The 17,953-nt window shown below is 34.4% G+C and overlaps 1 protein-coding gene across 2 annotated transcripts in view; it reads left to right on the plus strand.

Annotated features, from left to right (window-relative positions):
• LRRC7 (leucine rich repeat containing 7) overlaps positions 1 to 17,953 on the plus strand; it is a 621,984-nt gene that overhangs the window by 336,797 nt on the left and 267,234 nt on the right. For both annotated transcript variants that reach the window (XM_027971033.3, XM_060410795.1), the window contains exon 7: positions 2,889 to 2,945. In XM_027971033.3, the coding sequence (XP_027826834.2) occupies positions 2,889 to 2,945 (57 nt within the window). The remainder of the gene's footprint in view (positions 1 to 2,888; positions 2,946 to 17,953) is intronic.

Raw genomic sequence — 17,953 nt, forward strand, 5'->3', positions numbered from 1 at the left:
TCTGATAACCACAAATCTGACCTCTTTTCTGTAGTTATTTTTTCTTCTTAGATTTCATATGTGAGATCATAGAGTGTTTGTCTTTCCCTGTCCAACTTATTTCACTCAGCATAATGCCCTTAGGGTCAGTTCATGTCATTACAAATGGCAGGATATTCTTCTTTTTATGACTGATATATTCCACACACACACAGGTTTTCTGTATCCATTCATGTGTCAATGTAACTTTGTTTCCATATCAAGGCTATTTTAAATATAAAAGATATAGCTTAAAAGTTAAGATATTTTAAGTTTTTTGTTAACTGCCTTTTTCTAAGTGATCATCTCAAATTGTTCAAATAACTGACTGACTGTACCTCAACCTCCTCCTCTGGGCAGAAGTTAATAAATGACATTAAGAAGAACTCAGTGAAATAATGAAGTCTTTAACAGGTAGCAGCCTCTATTTGCATATAGAAATCACCTCAAAAGTTTTTTCCAAATTCTCTTACTTTTGTGGATCATGATTTCATAATATCTGCGAATACCATATACTCAGACAGTTATGAAAATTCACAGATATTCACAAGAGCATATGCCTAGTCTCTAAATGAATTAATATTTCACCATTTGTTCATATAAAGTAGATTTTCATTCTGGTACTGGCCACAACCACAAGTATACTTTTGGTTTATTAAATCATAAAATGTTTAATTATCTCCCTGAAATACATTATTTGCTTTAGCATTTTGTTAGTTCTCTTTACTAGTCCTAATACAAGGGAAGAAATCTGGACAAATATATAACTTAATACCCAAACCACTTCGAATTAGATTTCAATTTTATGTAAATTATCTGCCACAAAATGCTCCATTTTATTATTGTAATCTAACAAGCTTTTGAACCTTCAGCTGGATAATTTGACAAAGAATGTTTAATATACTTTCTGAAACCTAAGATTTAGTACCCCTAAAGGCCAAATTAAGTCATAAAATGTTATTACTCTAGTACAGATACTAAGATTTTAGATATATAAATGTTTAAGAAATGTCTTTTACTAGTGATATCCTATGCTCTGAAGAACTGAGACAATTTGTTTCAAATACAGATTAAGAGTTATAAGATTAAAGTTAAATTGGAAACTTGATAGAACTCAAAACCAAAAGGAAATGGGAAGAGAACTAGTTGAATACCTAAAAGCACAGTAAATATGGGACACTGTAGGTTAAAATAGTTCAAACAGTGAAATATTCCCACAACACTGAGAATTTGGATAAGTCATTTAATATTTGTCCTAAAATAACCACAACTGAGTAAATTGAAAAGCTCGCTTATAGACATTAGCAGGCTTCCCTCGTTGTTCAGCTAGTAAAGAATCCACCTGCAATGCAGGACACCCTGGTTAGATTCCTGGGTTGAAAAGATCCCCTGGAGGAGGGCATAGCAACCCACTCCAGTATTTTTGCCTGAAAAATCCCCAAGGACAGAGGAGCCTGGTGGGCTAGAGACCGCGGGGTCACAAAGAGTCGGACATGACTGAGCGACTAAGCACAGCACAACATAGACATTAGTAGCAACACTGCCCCAGATTGCAAACATTAACAGGTAGTTAAGTGTGAAATGCATTCCTAATCACCCAAGTATTTTGCAAGCATCAGAAAATGTAAGCACCTCTCATCCACTTCACTTGATTTTCCCAACTCTAGTACTATCATAGGACGGATGATACGACAGGATTTTAAATGTGCACTACTTGAAATGTTCACATCTCAGGCTCAGAGTCCATTAAATATGCTATATTATGCCATATATATGGCACTTTTCCCAGTATTTAATTAAAGGTAACAGTAACTGTCATGCTCTTTGCACAGGTTGAAAAGAATTTCCAGATACAAGGCAGAATGACAGTAGAATAGAGTTTATTAGAGCAGGAGACACTGTTAGAACAGAGAGCTGGCTCACGGGAGAGCCAACTCCTTTCGTGGTTTAGTAGCCAATTTTTATAGTCTCAAGACAAAGAAAACTATTGCTGGAAGACTGGCATTAGGTGATTGGTTAGGGTGCTATAGGGTGAGTACGAAGGTGGATATTTTTACCTAATATGGGGTCAAGGAGTTAGCCACTTTAGATCAGAGGGGCTCATAGCAAAAGTCAGTGTCTGAAACTAGAGCTCTGTCAGTTCTGCACATGACTTTGGTGCGGAGTTCCAGATCTGTGGCCTTGGCAACAAAACTTTACAACTATGACCTTGGTATAGGGCTCCACGGGAATAAGTAACACTCACTAAAACTTACAGTGTGCCACGTATTATGTTTTACATGTATGATGACATCATTTAACATTCAAAACCATATAAATTTTGTACTATTATTGCATACTCATTACAGATGAAGAAACTGGAGTTAGGAGGGGTTGATTAATTTGCCCAGTGTCATAGGGATAGAATACAAAGAGTCTGGATTTCACCCAGATATATCTGACCACAAAGCTCAAGCTTTTAACCACTATGCTTTATCACTTGCTTTAAAAATCCGTTTGTCATCTCTTGAGGGAAATTGTTACCATGTTTCAGGGAACTCAGTACTTAGTATTTAGTAAATATTCAATAATTTGAATGCATATGATTAAACAACAGTGAATGTATTTTTATAAAACAGAAAATTTAGATGGTTAAGACAGTGATATCTTTTCAAGATTTTAGGAAAGTTTAGGAAAGTGGTATTTATCATTCTCCAATATTGATACAACCCTACTCATAATCAATTTACATAATTCTTAAAGATCTATAACCATGGTTTTTAATGTTTGGACATTGTCATTTGGTTAACACAGTAACAATTTGGTTTACCATAAGAATATTGTTTTATAGAGAAATATCAAGAAACAAATTTTTAAATTCATTTCTACAGACTTGCCAAATTGCGGATATTGGAGTTAAGAGAAAATCACTTGAAAACTCTACCAAAGTAAGTGACTGAGTATTTTTGAAATTTTTAATGGTGATTTTTCACTAGTAGGAAGAAAAAGGACTATTTTAATTTTAGCTGTGTTTTGTCATTATGATTGAGTTAATTTTTCTACAATATTTTTCTAGGGGCGGAAAAGTACAGTATACTATAAGAGATTCATATTAAGTAAGAATGTATCCTGCCTTATAAAATTGTATAATTACAAGTAAAAATAGGAAGAATCCATTTAAGATTCTTGTCATAACTGAACATATGTACCAGGAAGTTACTGCCTTGAAACCTATGAAACTGACATTTCTATGACCTTCAAACAATCACCAGTTTCAAATGCTTAACTTTTCAAGCTAATTTGTGGATTGTGATAGTTTTCAAATAAAAAATATAAAAGATATTTCATAAAAATGAAGTTTTTCTAGAGATCCTATAGTGACTTGGCAGAAAATATGTATTTATACATTCTTCAAACTGTACCTGTATATAATAGTCTATGTAAAATATGGTTTACATAAAAACACAGGATAGTTTTGTATAAAACAGTCACCAAAATTTTATACAATGTTTAGTTTAATAGATTTGTTTGTTCCATCCTGTTTTGCCTTATTTATATCTAATAACAGAATGTGTGCTATATAGAAAAAATATTTTTGAAAGTCAAAATTTATTTAAAGTGGGGATTATTTTTACTCAGATAAATTATGATGATTTGTATGTGTTACAGTTAAAATATTGAAAGTACTATCTTGCTGTTTCAACCCTCCTGCAGTATTGCATAAAAACATTGAGTACAGTGATTAATTCTTCAAGCATATCAGCAGGATTTAGTGACATTTCATCTGCTAAACCAAAACTTAATTTTATTTTCCTCTTTTTATATTCTTTCTCTATGCAAACTACACTGAATTTCATTGATTTTTTTTCAGACAATATAGCAATAAAATACTCTCAAATACATTTTGATACATAAATATGCATGAAAATTCTATCAGTACAATATAAAACTTCCAATAATTATGTGAATTTCATTAAATATATGCACAGAGATTAAACATCAGTTCATTCCTCCATAAGTGGTAGACAAGGGGAGAACATGAAAAGTAGGAGATGTCTCTGTATCTAGACACCCTGCCTTTTTGAGTGGTTTTTCGCTAAGCCAAAGCATTATACATAGGTTAATGGAAGGCACCTCTTCTATGTTGGGGGCACAAACAGAAATGTAAATATAATTGAGTGTTATCTATCCAGCATTAATCTACTGCAAATTCATTTCTATCCCTCATGTTTTCAATGTCTACATTTAAAGTAGAGTGGAAACAAGCTAAGTACAAGCTAAACTATGGTAAAACAGCAGTTGTTTCGTTCCTCTAAATATAAAAATTTGAGTTAAGGAGAAAATATTGATGGTGTAGAAAAGATTCCTTTCCCTTCTGCTCTTAAATAACAATTTTGACATAAAGTAATAAATAAATCTGACACGGGTTTTCAAATACGTATTTTTAAATATACATTTTAAATATAAATTAAAGCTTGACCATAGATTGTTAATACAGTCTTTATATGAGATAGGTGAGTGGACATTTCAGAGTAATGAATAACAATGCTCATAATTGGTACACGGGTATTCTGTAAATTGTGAGACTGAGTATCAGTTATCAAACAAAATTCAAGCAAGTAGAATAATAGGCATTTAACTTTGTCATTGAAAAAGTGTAAAGATATGTAGAAATGAAACTGCGTCTTCTTGGTGGACTGTCTGCATTTGTACCATTAGTATAGCTGTTACAGTTTTTACATTTTAAAAATCTTCAGTTATTTTCAATATAGTGTGCTTAATTTTTACTTTATAGACAAAAATAAACAGAACCAAGGACATGCATAATATATGGAGAACTTTATCTTATTTTGATGTCTACAAAAATTAGAGTTGCAAAAAGTTCTGTCTTGAAAAAAATTAACTGTGCTTTCAGTATGCTTTATCCATAGTGCTTTCTGATCACCAGTCTAGACCTCTAATGGAGAGATACATGAGAGCTTCCTACTGTCCTTTATTTTGCACTTCCAATGAAAATAAAGGAAGAGAGTTAGTTTTAGGAAGAAAGTTAATTTTTAAATAATTACTGCAAGAACAGATAACTCATGATTTCTTCATGGACACAAACATGATGTCAGGTCTTTAGCAGATCCTCAGTGGCTTTGTTCTTCTTTTTGTCTTAAAGTCCGCATGTCTAACAAGGTATAAAAAATGTAAAAATATAGAGAATTAAAATATGACTTTTTAAAGTAAACTGATAGAGACATCTTGATATGTGCAGATTCTAAAACAAATTCTATTATTAATTAGAATTTAGCATTATAAATTTTTCCACACTGTTCCTTTATGATCACCCTTCTAGATATGTCAATAAGTGAGAAAATTAAATTCCTCAGGTACACATTTGCTGGAAAATCATTGACACAATCACTTTTGATTATGTGTAATAATTGAGGACATTGAACATCTGGAAACAACTCAATAACCATAAAGAAAAAAACTTTAAATTCGATGATAATATTTTTCCTCATAGCAGAATTACCCTCTTAAGTATAATTTTGAAGAGTCCAAAAACGTTCCCATTTTGTAGCTTTTGCACCTAGCTATTTTCTTTGGAATTTTCTTACCTCAAATCTTTGCAGATTAGATCTTCCTTAGGATTCCAATCTTTCTTCAAATGGTGCCTCCTCAGAGGCTTTTCCTAATCACATCATATAATGTTGCTCTCTCAGTGCCTTTATATCATCTCACTATTACATTTGATTTTCTCGCTTGTGGCTCTCTGAATTGTATTGACTCCGTTTGCTTGGAAATGAACTCCTCAGGAGAACATTAAATTCTGTTAAGAAAAAGGTTTTTTTCCGTTTTGTCATTGCTGAATCTCCAGTGCCTAAAACAATGCCCAGTGCATAGGGAGCACTTAATGAATAAACTAGAAAGCTGATATATAGATTCACAGAGAGAAATACCTGTCATATGACCTGGACATTTTGTGTCACTTGTATTTTTTCCCATAGAAAAGTATATGGGATACCAAATATTAAAATGAGTCTTTGAAGAGCATCAAGAAAGCAAAAAAGGATAAATGGTTAATGAGTTCTCAATGGCTGATAGGTGAGCCTTGAATTTTAAACCTACACACACACACACACACATGCACACACACTGCTTCAGGTGGTTTCAAGTTACATATAACAGGCAAGGCATGCCAAGGGAAGAAAATAATTTCAAATTAAGGCATTAATATTTATAACAACTAAAGAATATCCAAAAGTAGTATAACTTATTTTTTTATTTTGTCATTAAAAAGTGATACATTTAGCTAAGAAACATCTGTCAAGATAAAAACAAGAAATAAGACAATTCTCTTAAATGAAATTTAAGAACCATTTCCATGAACGTTAGCATACAAATGGTCCCTAATAATGGTGAGTTTTATCCTTAAATAGAAATTTTCCATTTTATGACAATTTTTCTAAAACCTTAAAGTTAAAATATGGCCTATCCATTGATAAATTTTTATGACTATGACTGTTTCAGCTTGAGCTAAAATATGATGCTGTATAAATGTGTCTGTGATAATGACAAAAATATGAAATAGTTTGAAGAAAAGGAAACATGATTTAAGCCAATATTCATTTTATTTTTGCCCTGCCACTTGAGTACCTAAGGCATAAAGTGTGATTCCTTGGTCTGTGGTCATAATACAGCAACTAAGAGAGGAATATTCCAAACATGTTCCAGTAGAATTGCTGGGGCAATATCAATAAATAAGTAAACCCTGGCAAACAAATCCAGAAAAGGAAAAATGAATGAATTTGTTGGATAAGAATCTTTAACAGTTTTGGAGAAAGGGATTCAGGTTAGGGAAATGATGTCTGAACATCATAGGGACAACTTTTAGACCCTAGACTTCTCTGTGAAGCTGACAAAAGCAATGGGATCCAGATGCATATTAATTGTGTAAGCCAAATTGTCTCTATTTTCAACATATTCATGGCCCATTGTGAGTTTTCACATTTTAATTTTTACCTAGAAGCACATTATTTGGCACTTATATAAAATAAGCCATACCAAAATACCTAGTATACTATGACAGAGTGCTAAAAAGGGAGCCCTCTTTGAATGGATTATTTTAATTGTGTAACTTCTTCTAGTATATTCACTCAAAAGATAACATTTTGCTGAGCAGATTTTCCTTGGAGTTGTTAAAATAATCATTCTATTTCATTATCATCTGTGACAGTTTTTGAACTCTCCATAGAAAAAAATCATTAGGGAAAAATTGAAAAGAAAACTTTGCCAAGTACAAGCATGAATGATGCTTTGAAACTACTAGAATTTATATACTTGAAAACTAATAAACGGTGCATCTATTATTTACATCACTTTATTCCTTGAGCACCATTGCTTTTATTAAGTATTTCCTCCACCTAAAAGAAAAGGTTCAGAAACTCTATTGTGAATGCCTAAAGACACACACATATATTTACAGAAGGTGCAGAAACATTGGACTTTATCTGTACATACTCGAAGAAAAATTATAAATTGAATTATAAATATAAATTGAAACAAGACACTAGATCGTGAAAGTGGAGAAAAGATTGAGAGAATGTTTCAGATTGAAGAAGAGTAAAGAGACAGTATAACTAAAAGCAGTGACTCTGAATTGATGCTTTTGCTATTAAAAACAAATCAACACTATTGGGGCTCTTGGCAAAACAAGGGCAAAACTTGTATGGGGTCTGAGAATTAAATAGTAACAATGTATCAGTGTTAATTTCCTGATTTGGATGATTATGTTTTGGTTTGTTAAGAAAATGTTCTAATTTATAGGAAATATACACCAAAGTATTGGGAAATGATGGTGCACCAGTTCTGAATTTACTATCAAGTAGTTCAGAAAAGTTATTTGTATGATACTTTGAATTTTTTTGTAAGTTTTTTGTAAGTTTTTGTATTGTTTCTATATTAAAAAAAATCATTTTAAAAAACTATTTTCAAGGAAGCCCTTTAAAAATTAAAAAAGTCACTATCAACACAGAAAACTATCAGTTTCATATCTGAAATATTTGCAGTTATAGTGTGCAAGGGAAGAGTATGTATTTATGTACTAAAATGCTTAACTATTCATAAAAATTTCAGTGATAAACATTTTACATATATGAATATATATGTGCTTTTTCCTAACCTGAGTGGCAATAAACACTCCATATTCATAATTTTCATTCAAATTTCTATTTATTTGCAAATTACATTTTAATTTTCATATAAATTCATTTATTCTTTTAAAATAAGATTACTTTTTAGTGAGACTTACAAAAATGTAATGTATTTGACACATTTTCTTTTTAAAAGCCTTTCTTCCTTTGTTATTTATTTCCCACCAGTTATCACTGTCAGCATAGTGAAGAAAAATCCATAAAATAATATGTATTCTGAACTGGGCAGGTGTGGCTAAGTCATATTCTAGTCTTATTTCAGCGTCCTATTAATGAATTTATGTCATTTGGCTTCACTGTACTAGTTGCTACAATGAAATACATCAATAGGTTCCTTGGGGCTACTGTAACAAAAAAAAATTTATATTCAGGCACAGCTTACAGAATAGCTTTTTGATGTTTCTATTAACTGGTTTTGTGACAATAATACATAATTGGATACAATGTGTTTTTATTATTGTATTACCTTATACTTTTACCAATTAGTATCAATTTATAAGGCTTGATGTTTTGTTAAACCCATGGTACCATCCCATTCTGGGTTACTTTTATCAAAAGTGACAATGTAACAAGTGCCTAATCAAGGATAACCATGGTAATCCCCTCGGGTTTTAAAGAATTGCACTTAGGACTTTTTTTACTTCTTATCACATGGTCTTATATTTTTAATTCAACTAAAATAAGTGATAATTATGACATTTAAGATTTTAAAACATTCTATAAATTATAATGCATCCTAACAATGTAATTATTTTAGATTCCCTTTGAAAATATCAAACATACACTTTCAGATGTGCTTCCCTCCAGTGGGCTCAGCAGTAAAAATCTGCCTACCATGCGGGAGCCTCAGGAGACGTGATTTCTGTCTCTGGGTTGGGAAGATCCCCTGGAGGAGGGCATGGCAACCCACTCCAGTATTCTTGTCTGGAGAATCCCATGAGCAGAGGAGCCTGGCAGGCTACAGTCCATAGGGTCTCAAAGAGACGGACACGCCTGAAGCGACTTAGCACTGGCAGGGCACAGCACACTTTCCGACAATTCACAAGAGTGTGAGCTCTCTGTCTTGTGAGCTAATTATATTTCTTTTTAGGCTTATATTTTCAGTATAAGACTGAGAGTATTATGGTTAGGAAATGTTGTGTCAAGTCCAGCGAGGAGCTAGTGGGAGGGCACAAAAGCCACATAAAACCATGGGATCAAGTTGCTGTTTTCAGAGACTTCAAATCAATAGCCACTCTGATCCCTGATGATTAAATTTACCAAAAGATTGAAAACTGCCTGATATAATAGCAAAGTTAAAAGTACTATGACTTCAGTTTCAAATCTCAAGACTTAGACTCTCATGGAACAATTAGCTTGAACCTTGTTTTATTTTAGCTGAGAAGAGCCAGAATGTACTTAAAAGAGGATTTGCTTTGCAGGCAAACTTGGATTTGTATTCAGGCCCTTGCTTCTTGTTTATGAATTATTTAACTTCTCTGAACTTCAGTGTCATTATTTTAAAAGAATATTGGGTGGTCATTGCCTTCTTTAAACTGTGGAATATTCTTTGGGTAATTGTTGATGAAAATGAGTCTTGTGATCATTTAGAACCAGAAAACTGTTAAAGCAAAAGTAGTATACTATGGTACTTAGACAACTTAAGAGGGTTCAAGAAAAGATTGGAATGAATTAAATATTTTTTCTTTTTATCTCAAAAAATATCTTTATTAGAATGGAAACAGAAGGTATTTTTGTATTTTCTGTAATATTTAAATCTTTAAAATAGCATTTAATGCTAATATGTCTTTTGTATTCTTCAAATAGTACTGTAACAAGAATTTGTATAAATGATTGTCTCTCAGTCTCAGTAAAGTATATAAAAAGTTTAAATATCTACCAATCAATTCTTAACGACTGTTTTTCTAAGATTTGGAGTTTCTTTGGGTGAAATGAACTCAGATAATAAGACATGATAAAAAATAAATAAAAACTCTTTGTTGTTCTTGTTCAGTTGCTCAATCATGTCCAACTCTTTGTGACTCCATGGACTGCAGCATGCTAGACCTCCCTGTCCTTCACCATCTCCTGTATTTTGTTCAAACTCATGTCCATTGAGTCAGTAATGCCATCCAACTGTCTGGCCCTCTGTCATCCCCTTCTTTTCCTGCCTTCTATCTTAGAACCAAAAGGAACATACCCACCATTTGCAGATTTGCAAATTCAGACAATTTAATGTGGATGATTGTTCTCCCCTTTATGAAAAAATGTAGTGTCTTTATTAAAGATATATTCTGAACTGTACATTAGTATTGATCTTGATCTCAGAGTCTTGGCCCATAAACATATACAAAGACACAAAGGACCTAGCTAACAGATTTACTCCTGTGGTTTCAGATATGGTGCCTTGCAAACATCTATCTGATTTCCAATTCCATTTTCCAATAGCCAGATCTCAGATGGAATGTTCACCACATATCAAAATTGAAATCATCTTCATACCTCTTTGCTCACCACTCCAAGCAAAACCAAACCAAACAGAAATTCCAGGCATCTTATTATATACTCTTTAGTGACAGTACCATCCACCTAATTACAAAAATCAGAAGTCTCAATACTATTTTCCTCTCCTACTGCCCACAAATCCACTTATGTCCATCAACTTATATCACTCTTCTCTTTCTTCTATCATTGCCCTATTTGTGATCTTTAATATTACTCATCTTAACCACCAAATACTCATCCTTCATCCTGTCTCTTCCACTGGAATCCATCTCCTTATTATTGTCAGAGCTTCTTACTAAAATGCACCATGACATACATCAATGTTAAAGCTCATGGTGACTACCCACAGCTTGCAGAAGACAAGCGTGTCCAGACCCTACATGACTGGGAGCCAACATTTCCAGTGTCATCATCTTTCAATATCCACTGTCCCACAGGGAATCTCGGATGAAAACAGTTTACAATGCGCCTTTGTATCTCCAAGCATCTTTCTTGGAATCTTCCCTTTTTCTCTCTGAAAAACCCCAAATCATCCCTTAATTTTCACATCACTTGTCCTGTGAAATTAGCCATGAATTCTGCATTCATACTGGTAGCTTAAAAAATCTGCTAGAGTTTTTTCAAGGCTAAATTTTCACAGGAATTTTGATCTGATTATAGTCTGACTCAGAATTCTAATAAGCTTCATTTTGTGGGAAACTTTTTGTCATCTTAAATATGTTATTTGAAGCCCCAACTCTACAGTCCAACTCTCAAGGAAGCAACTGCTGAGCAGTATGCTTTTTCCTTCCCAGTTACTAACTTTGGGATGACAGTCTCAACAACAGTGGACATGCAACAGGAATTGGTAAAATGATTTTCACTAGGGTCCTCCTCTAGTTTTTTGGAAAGTGCAGGAAAAAAAAAAAAAAAAACCTGATTGCTGGGAAATATGCCTTATTCCGGCATTTTAAAAGATTTCCCTGCCACCCATGTTTTGATTTTCGCTTTTAAGAAGGACTCATGATGAGTAAACAACAAACTATTACTGATAATTGGCTCAATAGGACACATGAAAACAAGTGAAATATATCTAACTTCCAGACACTTCCTGCTTTCTTCATGTCTCCACTTTTCTCTCTACTCAGGTTGGGGTTAATTCAGGTCTTTCAATATGCAAAATACATCCTAAAAAAAACTTGATGTTCTGCTGAACAGACGCAAGGGAAACATTTCTAAATTGCTATAGTTTTCCACAGTTTCTATGACATTTAAGATCGGTGCCTGAGCAATATTAAAAGTAAAAATTCACAGAAGATATTAACTCCCTGACATTAATTTCCTTGGATGTGTATTTTATACTGCCTTTTAGTAACACAAGATTTTATTTGCCCTTTTATGGCTTTTAAAAATTGTGAATTCTTCCTTGCCAAACTTCCTATTTCATTTTACATTTATGCTCAAAATGATACCAAAATTTACCTAACTATATTGTGTTTCCATTCATTTTCTTTTGTAGTTAAATTTATTCCAGTATATTAAAAGGACTTCTGTTAACCTGTAGTACAACATAACACAGTAACTTTTCTAGTTATAAAGTAAATACTGTATAATTTTATAAGTAAGATTAAAAATAGAATTAATCAGATTAAAGCACTATGATTCCTACCAAGCTTTTGATGTTCATTTATGATTGTTCTAAAACAATGGGGTAGAAAATGCACCAAATGGAGTGGTTAAAGATGTGTATAACGGACTTTTGGACTCAGAGGGAGAGGGAGAGGGTGGGATGATTTGGGAGAATGGGAATTCTAACATGTATACTATCATGTAAGAATTGAATCGCCAGTCCATGTCTGACGTAGGGTGCAGCATGCTTGGGGCTGGTGCATGGGGATGACCCAGAGAGATGTTGTGGGGAGGGAGGTGGGAGGGGGGGTCATGTTTGGGAACGCATGTAAGAATTAAAGATTTTAAAATTAAAAAAATAAATAAATTAATTAATTAAAAAAATAAAAATAAAAATAAAAAAAGTAAGAATAACACACTCTCTATTAAGACATGTTCAGTTGCAACTTAGATAAATAAATTATGTGATTTAATTACATTACTCTTCTGATTTAGTAAAACATTTCTAAATTAAACAGATTTCTGGAGGCAAAAGCTTTATTTTGATTAAATATTTCATGATATTTTCAAACGCAAAAACATTGCTTATACTAAATAGACCCTTAAAGGCATCTCTTTAAATATTAAATCCAACTTAGTAGAAATAATTTTAAAATACACTTACTTTAGTTTTATAAAAGAAAGATCTCATAACTACGGACTTTAAGAGAGAATATAGTTTTAAATCTTTGACTTTCCATTGATTTCACAATAACATCCAAACCACTAAACTTAATTAGAGTTTAAGACCATTCATAGTCTGACTCCCTAAGTTCTCTCCAGTTACTCCCCCTAAATATAACATGCAAGTGTGTGCCTCTGTACATTTGGCAATAAATTCTCAGTTCATATGATGAATGTCAGTTTAAAAATAACTTTTAGTATATACCTAGCATGTGTCAGACACTATTCTACATGTTAGAAGATATGACAATATGACAATGAACTATAATGATGGATTCTCTTTTATTCAAAAGCTACAACTATTCAAGTGTAGTTGAGGGAGACAGACAACAAACACATAAATAAATAAGTGACTGAGACAAGTAACTGCTATAAAGAAAACAGGATGACAGTATAGTGGTTGAGTTTGGAGTAGTTGTTTAGTTGGTTAATGGTTCTCTGGATTTTCAAAATTCTTTTTTGGCCAGCCTGGTCAGAAAATACCTTTGTGAAAATGTGGCCTTTGCATGATTTAAATGATGAGAGTAATACAAAGTTCTAGAGGAACAGCAAAAACAACAAGGAACAGCAGGAGTATAAACATTTGTGATGGGAGCAAAGCCTGATGTGGCAGGAGCAAAAAGGCCAGTGTGGCCAGAACATAATGAACACTAAGGGGAGAGGCAGGTTGGGCAAAATGATGAAGTGTCTTGTGAGCCATGTTTGGAAATTAGGATATAGTCTAACTATAATGAAATTCATTTGAAGATTTGAGCAAGAATGATGTGTGATTTCATCAAAGCTTTACAAAGATCTGTCTGGCCACTTCACAGTGAAGGGGTTCTAGTGGACAAAACTGAAAGGACATCAATTAGGAGGTGACTGTGATCATGCAGATAAGAAATTATGGTAGGACAGTACTCTGGAGATGGTTAAGTGGTCAGATTTGGGATCCATTTGGAGGTGGAATCTTGCTAATGAAAAGAATTTGTGGTGAGAAGAATAGATAAGAATATAAGAAGAAATTAAAGAGAATTTCCAAAGATTACATTTGACTAACAAGATGGCTGGTAGCATAATTTCCTCATATGGAAAAAAACTGAAGAACAGATGCAGGATTTATAAGTTTGATCTTAGCAATGAAAAAATGGAGATGCCTAAGTGTAGGCATTTGAATAAATGATATGCTCAGGAATATAGAGATATGAATATAAGAGTTATCGCTCTATAGATGATATTTAAAAATAAGAGATTGGTCGAGGTAACCAGTTGAGAGTATAAATAGAGAAGAGATGAGAACCCAGAGTAAGTCTAGGAGACTTTAATATTTATAGTTTAAGTATGGAAGAGAGGATCCTACAGAAGCCCCTCAGGATGAATAACCAGAGAGTTAAGAAAGAAACCAATTGCAGGAAGAATGAAAGAGGAAGGGAGGAGCCAATTGTATCAAATGCTAGTTGGAGGTCAAGTATGATGGGAACAGAAAACTGAGCAAGATCTAGGGCATTGATGGGGCTTGATAAGAGCTATTTCAGTAATGCATTATCTGTTCTCTCATTGGAGTGGCTGAGCAAAGAGCAGAGATTAGCAAAAGAGGAGAACAAGTACAGAGGGTTCCTTCAAGGAGTTTAGGTGCAGAATGAACAGCAAAAAGGTAGCATTAACTGCATAGGGGTATGGTGTTAGGAAAACTGGGATGACCCAGAGGGACAGGATGGGGAGGGAGGTGGGAGGGGGACTCAGGATGGGGAACACATGTGCACTCATGGTGGATTCAAGTCAATGTATGGCAAAACCAATACAATATTGTAAAATAAAATTAATTAAAATTTTAAAAATGATTTTGTTAAGAATAATAATGTTAAAGCGTATTTACAGGCTGATAGAAATGATGCAATAGAAACAATTAATGATGCAGGAGAGAAGGAAAATAATTACAAGAGGACATGAAGGAATGGGATGCAGAGCACAAGTGGAGGAAGTGGCTGTAGAAATACAAGGATGCTTCTCACACAGAAACATAAGGTTTCTAGGGAAAATGGATTTTAAGATAGATACATAGATTTGTGCCTTGAAAGTGGAAAGATAAGAATGTTTGCAACTAACTGCTTCAATTTTCCCTATGAGGCATGAAGAGTCATCACCTGAGAGGGAGTATGGGATAATGGAGATTTGAGGAGATCAGAGAAAGTGTGAAAGAGAAATAAGTTCTCTGAGAAAATGGGAAAGTGAATACACTAGGTCAGTGTCATAGAATCCTCTGGCAGTGTTGACTCCCCATTTGAAATTTATGGTTATACATGTGAAAGACATCCATTCAGCAAGTTGAGCAGACTTCAGAAAGTCAGTTACTTTGCTTCAGGCTTAGAAGACAGCTGGCTGGGTTTGGCCAGGCACACCAGATGGAGGAGGAGAGGGGCAAGGGAATTTAGGATGTTGACAGAACAGTGGCTGGGATCTGGGGCTACAGAATCCAAAATGGGAGATGGAAGTAACTGAGGATGTGAGAGGGTCAGTAAGAAATGTTTTACTGACCTTCTCTCTTTTTTGATATACTGTGAATCTTTAAAGTACAGACCAAATGCCACTTCTCTATAAAGTGTTTCCTGACTCTGCAGATACAAGTAATTATTCCTTCCACTTTGCTACCACAGCGTTTTGTACATTCCTCTGTGATAGCCTTTATCACATTATATTGAATTTGTTGCCTATCAGTATATCCCCAAGAAGGCTGTAAATTTTTAAAGGAAAGAATTATATCTTATTTATTGATCTTTTTATTGACAACAAAATGAGATATAAGGAAGGCTTTCAAAGAACATTTGATGAGTGAATGCAGGCAGTGTAGTGCAGAAGGAAGTTTTCCTTTCCTTAAACATTGCCAAGCATTTGGTGGGCACCTGGTGCAAACCTGATTAATTGAAAGAACCAGAATTGAATAGGAAGTTAAACTATGTGTTATTTTCTCATTAAATATTTTGTCCACTGCAGCTGGCTCTTGATTATTGAAAATTAACTCAGGTACAAGGCACATTGTATTTATTTTAATTTCCCTGGCATACATTATAGTCATCCCACTGATCCTTAGCTTTGAAGAGAGCACATTACAGATATCAAGTTGGTGTTGCTGTATTTTGGTTTAAAAAAAAAAATTAGCCATGTGGTTGCTCAGGAGGGGACAGGGAAGGGATGGAGGGAGAGTTTGGAGTTTTTGTTATTGTTGTTCAATTGTTCAGTCATGTCTAACTCTTTGTGACCCATAGACTGCAGCACAACGGGTTTCCCTGTCCTTCAGTAGCTCCCTGATTTGCTCAAACTCATGTCTATTGGGGCTTCCCTGGTGGCTCAGCTGTAAAGAATGAGCCTGAAATGTGATAGACCTGGGTTTAATCCCTGGTTTGGGAAGTTCCTCTGGGGATGGAAATGGCAACCCACTCCAGTATTCTGGTCAGGAGAATTCCATGGACTGTACAGTCCATGGGGTTGCAAAGGGTCAAAGGAACTAAACGACTTTCATTTCACTTCATGTCCCGAGTCAGTGATGCATTTCAACCGTCTAATCCTTTGTTGCCTCCTTCTTCTCCTGCCCTCAATCTTTCTCAGCATCAGGGTTTTTTCCAATGAGTTGGCTCTTTGCATCAGATGGCCCAAGTATTAGAGCTTCAGCTTCAGCATCAGTCCTTTCAATGAATATTCAGAGTTGATTTCCTTTAGGATTCACTGATTTGATCTCTTTGCTGTCCAAGGGACTCCAGCACCACAGTTCATAAGCATCAATATTTGGTGCTTGGGCTCCTTTATGATTCAACTCTCACATCCATACATGACTACTGGAAATACCGTAGCTTTGACTATATGGACCTTTGTCAGCAAAATGTCTCTGCGTTTTAATATGCTGTCTAGGTTTGTCATAGGTTTTCTTCCAAGGAGCAAGCATCTTTTAATTTCATGGTTGCAGTCACCATCTGCAGTGATTTTGGAGTCCAAGAAAAACATCTGTCACTGTTTCCACTGTTTCCCCATCTATTTGCCATGAAGTGATGGGAACGGATTCCATGATCTTCATTTTTTGAACATTTAGTTTTAATCCAGCTTTTTCACTACCCTTTTTCACCTTCATCAAGAGGCTCTTTAGTTCCTCTTCACTTTCTGCCATAAAGGTGATGTCATATACATATGTGAGATTATTAATATTTCTCCCTGCAATCTCGATCCAGCCTGTGCTTCATGCAGCCCTGTATTTCACATGATGTACTCTGCATATAAGTTAAATAAACAAGGTGACAATATATAACTCTAACATACTCCTTTCCCTATTTGGAACCAGTCTGTTCTTCCATGTCCAGTTGTAACTGTTGCTTCTTGACCTGCTTACAGGTTTCTCAGGAAGCAGGTAAGATTTGGAGTTAGCAGATGCAAATTAGTACATATAGAATGGATAAATAACAAGGTCCTACTGTTGCATCAGATGGCCCAAGTATTAGAGCTTCAGCTTCAGCATCAGTCCTTTCAATGAATATTCAGAGTTGATTTCCTTTAGGATTCACTGCCTCTTGAGAAATCTGTATGCAGGTCAGGAAGCAACAGTTAGAACTGGACATGGAACAACAGACTGGTTCCAAATAGGAAAAGGAGTACGTCAAGGCTGTAGATTGTCACCCTGCTTATTTAACTTATATGAAGAGTACATCGTGAGAAACGCTGGGTTGGAAGAAGCACAAGCTGGAATCAAGATTGCCAGGAGAAATATCAATAACCTCAGATATGCAGATGACACCACCCTTATGGCAGAAAGTGAAGAAGAACTAAAGAGCCTCTTGATGAAAGTGAAAGGAGAGTGAAAAAATTGGCTTAAAGCTCAACATTCAGGAAACGAAGATCATGGCATCCAGTCCCATCACTTCATGGGAAATAGATGGGGAAACAGTAGAAACAGTGTCAGACTTTATTTTGGGGGGCTT

The sequence above is a fragment of the Ovis aries genome, chromosome 1 (genome assembly GCF_016772045.2).
Source record: "Ovis aries strain OAR_USU_Benz2616 breed Rambouillet chromosome 1, ARS-UI_Ramb_v3.0, whole genome shotgun sequence".
In the NCBI taxonomy this organism is placed as follows: Eukaryota; Metazoa; Chordata; class Mammalia; order Artiodactyla; family Bovidae; genus Ovis; species Ovis aries.